At 36.1% G+C, this 8,079-nt stretch overlaps 1 protein-coding gene across 1 annotated transcript; it reads left to right on the forward strand.

The window, feature by feature from the left end:
• The first annotated feature begins 4,896 nt into the window (after window positions 1–4,896).
• LOC131065541 (phospholipase A1-Igamma1, chloroplastic) lies at window positions 4,897–6,813 on the forward strand. The gene has a single exon (XM_058000071.2). The coding sequence runs from the start codon at window positions 5,084–5,086 to the stop codon at window positions 6,737–6,739; it is 1,656 nt and encodes a 551-aa protein (XP_057856054.2). The 5' UTR covers window positions 4,897–5,083; the 3' UTR covers window positions 6,740–6,813.
• The last annotated feature ends 1,266 nt before the right edge of the window (window positions 6,814–8,079 follow it).

Consider the following 8,079-nt stretch of genomic DNA (forward strand, 5'->3'; position numbering starts at 1 on the left):
GATTTGTGAGGAACCCGATTCTGGATGTGTGTGGCACAACTGATAGCCTCTGCTCAAAAGAAGGGATCAAGAGAACGTGCATGTATCATACAGCTAGCCATTTCTTTGAGAGTTCTATTCTTGCGCTCTGCAACTCCATTCTACTATGGAGTGTATGAAATAGAATGCTGAAGATCAATCCCCTCAAATGTTCAAAAATCCTCAAGTCTTTTGTTCACATATTCCCTTCCATTATCTATGCGAAGAATCTTGACCACTTTCTCGGATTGCTTCTCCACACAAGTCTTGAAGTCTTGAAATCTGTCAAATACTTCACTCTTATGATTAAGAAAGTAGACCCAGGTGAAGCGGGAGTATTCATCAATGAAGGCGAGGACATAGCGGGCCTTACTAAATGAAGGTGCTGGAAATGGACCTACTACATCATTGTGAACAAGTTAAAGAACTTCCAAAGCTCTCTAAGATTTCCCTTTATCAAATATTTCCTCGAGATTCTTTCCCATGGAACAACCTGAACATACACCCTCTGAAAAACTGATTCGAGGTAGACCTGTGACCATGTCTTTAGTGTTGAGTTGCTGAAGATATCGGTAGTTGAGGTGACCAAACCGCTCATGCCATAGCTTACTTTCTGAATTTGAATGAGTAAGCAAGGCCCTAGAAGGAGAACTTGGCACAAAGTGGGAGAAAGAATAAAGCCTTGAGTTGTCATTGACTTGTCCCACTGCTACCAAGGTATCATTATCAAGTTCCTTGACCACAACTGAATCAGGTGTAAACTCAACCTTTTTCCCATTCCCATAGTGAGTGATTTGGTAGATAGAGAGAAGATTGGTAGACAAGTTAGGAACATAGAGAACATTCTCAAATGTTCCATCATCCATGTCAACTGAACCTTTCCCTTCAACCTCAAATTGTATATCATCACCTGTGTAAATGTGAGGTACCTTTGATGGCTCCAATGAAGAAAACTGCTATTTTGTAGAGCCCATGTGATAAGAGGCACCCGAGTCAAGTATCCACTGTTGTGAAGAACCTGTTGTAGCCACAAATGCTTGCCCTTTTCCCTTAGACTGTGAGGAAGAGGAAGGAGATGAATCCTTCTTTGTATAGGCGGATAGCAAGTTGATGTTGTTTTTCTTAAGAAGATTTGTCAGCTCATCAACTTGTTTGGTGTGGCATCAATGCTCATCATGACCATACTTCTTACAATAAGCACAAGTTGGTTTATCCTTCTTAGGTGGAGTCCCCTTCTTTGAAGAGATGAAAAATTGCCTTGTGATGGAGAGGATGATTGCCCTTTTTCCTATTGTGGCTTTGACTTAGATTGCTTCTTCTTCTTCTTGGAATCATTGCCTTAACTCCCTTGATTAGCCACCAAAGCCTTGGACTTTGAATACTTGAGAAGCCCCATGTTCAACAACTTAGATTGTTCCAATATCAACATTTCTGTGAGAGCATCAAATGAAGGCATAGTGTAGGAACTCCCCACTATCAAACAACGAGTTTGGAAGCTTGAAACAAATGTTGCATATTCTGGTGCAAGCTTGTCCAACAAGTTGAATATCAACTAAGCATCCTTTTTTTCAATTCCACAATCCTTAAGCTTTGCTCTTAGCTCATTTTCTTTTGTGACATGAATGTGGAGTTTAACAGCAAGATAAGACCACAAAAGGTGGAATTTCTCCTACAAGCTATATCCCTATGTGAACACTTTCCTAAGTGTCTCATATCCAAACTGCGAAGAGATGCATTATCCTAAGTTAACTTAAGTAAAGTGTAATAATATCCATGATGAATATTTATTTACACCAACAACAAGAAAGTGCATGAATATGCAGGAGAAAGATGATGCTCTATATAGTGCATAATTTATTTTTAGTGATCTACAATCCAAGATAAAAAGCCTGATGTATGAAGTATGTTGTGTTGGAACTGTCAAACTTTCCTTAAGATTTTGCCTAGTAACTATTCATGTTTTCCCTTTTTATGTGTTAGAGTTGTAAATTTTTTGTCTAAGTCTTATTTCATAGTTGGTCATTGTTACCTTTTGTTATATTCACTCAGTGACTTGTTGAGTAAGTCATTTGTGCCTTAAGTTACAGCTTGAAGCCGCTTGCAATGTTGGTTGATCGGCTCCGCAATTTTAGGGTTTATGTCTTTTCACTGACATATTATTTTTGTTTTACCTAATGTTTTTGTTGCCTTAAATTTTCTCAAGTCCTAGCCTACAACCTCCCTTACCCTTTATCAATGTAAAAACTGAAGGTAAAATATTCTAAAGCATTCATAGAGACTAATATTTTGGGTTATGTTTCTTAGTCTAATTTATCATCTAGAAGTTCACATTCAAGCACTCTAATCTAATATACTCTTGACAATAGAAAATATTACCCATCTTTTATAAGAACTTTTAAAAAAAATGCAAATCGAATTATAGAAAATATGTCATTTCCCTTCAAGAATCTAGATTTTATTTTTAGAAAGAAGTCAATAAAATTTGTCATATATAAATGGACTTATTGCTATAATTGGTAACCTCTCCTCCATTATGTCTATGTTGCATAATGAATGTTAAAACATTTGGATTAATCCCTAGTATATCAAGAATGCACATCATACTATTAATAAAATTGTTGGAAGGATGAATATTGACACCACCTCTCCTATTTATTAAAAATTCAAATGATTTGAATTTGCAATGTGATTTATGTGTTTTTAGTGGTAATTAAATTTGTAATGCAACTTTTTTTTAGCAACCTTTAATAGTGTCAAGGCTAGAAAATCTAAATTAATTTTACTTTATTCAATAAAAGAAACTTGCATATCCTTTATCATTAGATGATGAAAATGTTAATTTTCAAGAACTTAAATATTGTGATTCATGAGTGTGATGTTAACCACCCATTTTTTATTTGATTATTTAAATTATTAATAAATAGAAATTCATAAAAAAATGAAATTGCAAGAGTCTCAAAAGTCTTAATTCTTTACATCATCCATTATTTAATTGGATTGAAATTTATCTTTTCAATGTTTTGAGCATCATGATATTACTACTTTTCTATTTGAAATTAGTTTATAGTTTATTATCATATCTATAATATACAATAATTAAGTGCACAAATACCATGTCTCATAATGCTAAGGATTGTAGAGTGTGTACATAAGACTTCTTAGCTAGGAGGTAAGGAATGATCAGTATTTGCTTTTATAAATTTACATAGAGCACGATCCTTTATAATATTTTTCCAATACGATCATCAAAATTTCATATGATCGATCACTTAATTCTAGTACTATAGAGATTACTGCTAACACCATATACATTAAAGACCCAATCATAAGTTAAAACTTTACAATGCAATTTTGTTCTAATTTTTTTAACAATCTTTGATAGTGTGAAGGACAAAAACTCTACAATTAACTTTATTCAATAAAAGAAACTTGCATATCCTTTATCATTAGGAGATTAAAAGGTTAATTGTTAAGAACTTAAGTATCGTGACTCATGAGTGTTTTGCTAACTACCCATTTTTTATTTGATTATTTAAATTATTAATTAAAAAATCCATTAAAAAATTGTTATTATAAAAGTTTCGAAAGTGACAATTTTTTACATCATCTATTATTTAATTGGGTTGGAATTTTTCTTTTTTATTGTTAAATGTTAGAGCATCGTGACTTTTCTATTAGAAAGTTAGTAAACAACCTAGTAATTAAGTGCACAAATACAATATCTTGTGATGCTAAAGATTGTCGAGTAGATATAAAACTTCTTAAATAAGAGTCAAGGAATGATAGATATTTGCTCTAACAAATTTACTGAAAACACGATCCTTTATAATATCTTGTCAATGCATTCATCAAAAATCTTTTATTATAAGGATTACCCTAATATACATTAAAAACCTAATCATGTGTTAAAACGATTCTTAATAGTCTAAGAACTGAGAGAGACAATGAGAATGCACACAATTTATTTTCTGCTGATCAATTAATAAATAGAATGAATACAGTAAATAAATATATTTATTCTTAATCAAAGAACTTCAACAATAAACCACCAACAACTTTGACTATGCCATAATATTTAAGTCTAAAATTAAAGTCAAAGAAATGTTCCCAACACTTTTTTCTTTAAAAACAGTTAAAAAACATTCAAATCTGTGTTAGAGTGAAAGTCGTCTGTATATCGTTCGTAGGTGATGACGGTACACATATTTAATGAGTTTTGCTGTCTGAATTCTCTTAAAATGATGGTTGGAACTACCTAGATTTGAATTACTCCTTACAGATGCACTTTCATATTTGATCTTGACGTTACGAAGCGAATCTAACGTTTTGTTTTTACAGTAAACCACAAAAATCAGTTTTGCCAATGTTCTGGTCTTCAGTCGTAATCACGAATCTTAGACGGCTTCCTTGACTATGACCTACAAATGTTTTCTCATGCACGTGGTCTTTTTCAACCCTAAATAAAGCTAAACAGATTTATCTGATTAATTTGATGGCCGCATGATTTGAATTTAAAATGCAACGGAAAAAACAATTTGGAGACTGTATCCGCAAGATTTGAAGTTTTTAGTTTTGTAAGATTTTATGTCAAATCTAAATAATTAATAAGTCTAAACTGAATTTCAGTGGAGTTTGATCTCTTCTTCCGTGTATAATCAATACGATTTGATTCTTCATAGACAAAAATTCAGAAATACTCAATTTCGTCAATAAACCACAATTCTTTTACCACGAAATCAAATTTCGTTACTGTAAACCCTAATAGGGCAATGACACGAATCATTCATTATTCAAACACGTAAATTGAATAGTTGACAAAAGAAGTTGGAACTAAGAGCTCATAATTCCTGACTTTGACATTTCTTACAAGAACTCCATTCACACCGACAAAGAATAATTTTCTGACAGAAAATACGTTTGCTTGACATCAACGCGGTGCGCCCCCCCCGGACCATTTGCTTTATAAATACCAGTGCTCTTTATGTTCAAAAGAATTGCCGCTGTACGAATCCTTTCTTATAATCCGATTATACGATAAATTTTCAGGAGATAGGTTACCAGAACGATGATTCAATCGGCATACAACCCTAACACCCGCACGCCGTTCGTGAGGACCAGCTGCACGACTGCCGGGAGCACGAAGGTTAAAAGCTCTAGGGTTTCCTCGTCTTCTTCCACAAATCTTCGCATTCTCGCGGCCCGAAGCAGATCCTCGAAATCTCTGTTAAATGGCGGTAAAGTTTCCGCTGTTGTTGAACTCGCGGCAGATTTGTTGGAAACGAAGGAGAGGCAGCAGAACACGATCCGGAAGAGAGCTGAACTGCGTGTGAATCCGCCGCCGCCAGAAGCTGCGCAAACGGACAGATTCAGTCCCGTCGAATTGCAAAAATTTGCAAGCCGGCTCGAAGAGGTTTACAGAAACAGCCCATCGGTGTCTCCAAAAGAGGATCTAGGTCAAGACTGGAGAAAATACCAGGGTTCCAATGACTGGGAAGGGCTTCTGGATCCTTTGAGTCCAAAACTCAGGCGAGAGATTTTAAAATACGGGGAATTCGCCGAGGCGACCTACGCCGCCTTCGACTTCGATGCGCAGTCCAGGTACTGTGGCAGTTGCAGGTACAACCGGCAAAGGCTGCTGGAGAAACTGCACCTTCAGAACACGGGTTACCGGGTCAGCAAGTATCTGTACGCCATGTCTGACGTCCACATGCCCAAGTTCTTCGGGCGGTCGAATTCAATGGACCCGTGGAGCAAAGACTCCAACTGGATGGGCTACGTGGCAGTGAGCAACGATGAGGAGACGAAGCGCCTTGGGAGGCGTGATATCATGGTGGCGTGGCGTGGCACTGTCACACAGCTGGAATGGATGGAGAATCTGCGTGATATTCTTCACCCGGTCGGTGACCTCGGCTGCTCAGAGTGCACCGATATTAAGGTGGAGCGTGGGTTTCTAAGTATTTATACTTCTAAAAATGACGCCACCCGATATAACAAGCACAGCGCATCGGAACAAGTAACGGAGGAGATACGCCGCTTGGTGGCGCTGTACACGGGGCGTGGTGAGGAGGTGAGCATTAGCATCTGTGGGCATAGCCTCGGTGGCGCCCTAGCGCTTCTTAATGCCTTTGAAATAGCCGCTAAGGGAGTGAATGTGCATGCAAACGACCCAGCTCGGAAAGTTCCCGTTACTGTCTTCTCGTTTGGGGCTCCACGAGTGGGGAACGGTGCTTTCAAAGACACGGTGGAGGAGCACGGCGTGAAGGTCTTACGTGTTGTGGGCAAGCAAGACGTGGTACCCAAAATGCCTGGCATTTTGTTCAATGAAGGAATGGAGAAATATGAGAAAGTAATTGGGCATGTGTTGGAGTCTCTCCCTTGGTCATATAAACATGTAGGGGTTGAATTGGGGTTGGAGATCAAGAAATCTCCGTTCTTGAAGAGTAACCCTGATCTGGCTGGGTGCCATAATTTCGAGGTGTATTTGCATTTGTTGGATGGGTTTGAAAGTTCGAGTGCTCCTTTTCGAGTCGAGGCTCGACGTGATGTGTCTTTGATTAATAAGGCTTCTGATCTGTTGCGGAAGGATTTGATGGTGCCCAGTAATTGGCATCAATTGGAAAACAAAGGGTTAGTGCATAATTGCTATGGAAGGTGGGTACAGCCTGAGCGAGATGCTGATGATGTGCCCTCTCCACATGGTCTAGGCAGCTTTTCAAGTTGATTTTGGGTCATAAGGGGGTATGTAAGCTCTAATTGTACACAATTAATATCAAATTTATTGTGCAGATTCTTTTGGCGAAGATAATTATTGGTTGTTGATTTTTTGGATTTATTATTGTGTAATGAAGGCATTTATTTCTCAAAATTTTATTCTACAAATTATTTGTAACTTAAGCATTTAATTTGTTGTATGTCATTTAGGCCATATATAGTAGGAAAAAAATAAAAGAGTAGAGATTTAGTCCCTACCAAGAATTACATAGGTGCTTTATAAGAAGAAAATGTCTTAATTAGACATTTTGAATAACAAGTTTAAAAATAAATCTATGAAAAATATGTAGGAAATGATAGATTTTTAAAATCTTATTATACTAAAAAAAAGATTAACATGTATTGCAAGATAGCTATATTTAATGGATTTTCTTGCTATATTATTTCATAGTCACACTTGTTTTTGAATTACCATTTTTTGTCGTATCTACGAGTGTAACGCATAAGTGCTTCTTTTTAAGAGAAAATCTCATTGAATGAAACTTGCAAGAGGATATGGCTAGTGGCCTCTAAGGTCTCTCAGACTTATCATATTATGACGTCAATATGTGGGATATCTATTTTATCAAATTTGTATAAGTATAATCTAAATTTCATATTTTCAGAAATTCAAACCTTTATATATAATAATTTGTTTGTATTTGGTTAGTGGTTCTTTTTGGGCCATTCAATTTTACCAATAAATTAAGGATTGGCAAGAAAGTAAAGCCACTGAACAGTTTGTGTCTTTAGTGGTTGGCTAGTTCTAGGTACTTTCTGCTTGGTTCTGTCTTTGGTCCTTTTTGTGTTTAGTAGTCTTTTGATGTGTTTTGTTTTGGAATCTTTTTGCTAGCTATGCACTTCTCATGCCCCCTAGGTGGCACTTTTTAGTGGATATGTAAAGGTACGAATCTATCCTACTTTTTATTAATAAGAACAATGATGATTTTTTTGGTGTTAGATCAACACTAAAACAATTAATCGTAATGTTAATTCAACTTGAAAAATCAATGCTAATGAACCAAAAACATGAAGCTGAGTTTCGGTTTATATATAATTTTGAAATTGATTGTATCAAGTAATAAAATTAAAGTGATTTCAATCCCTTTCTTTAGTTAAAAAAAATGGAAGCAAATCCTCACTAGAAAAGGTCCAAATTAAAGTCTTCAAAGTTTTTTTTCTCTCTCTAATATATTTTGAACAACCATCATTAAATCCTTATTGCCTCCCTACATGCAACTAAAGGTGTCCATCTTTCATGCTTGCTACTTTCTTAGGGACTAGTAGTGGGCACTTGGAAATGAATTTAAC

Source organism: Cryptomeria japonica, chromosome 4, assembly GCF_030272615.1.
Source record: "Cryptomeria japonica chromosome 4, Sugi_1.0, whole genome shotgun sequence".
NCBI lineage: Eukaryota > Viridiplantae > Streptophyta > Pinopsida > Cupressales > Cupressaceae > Cryptomeria > Cryptomeria japonica.

Excerpts from the sequence above, each read along its gene's own strand:
- LOC131065541 (XM_058000071.2), top strand. The coding sequence starts at position 5,084 with ATGATTCAATCGGCATACAACCCTAACACCCGCACGCCGTTCGTGAGG.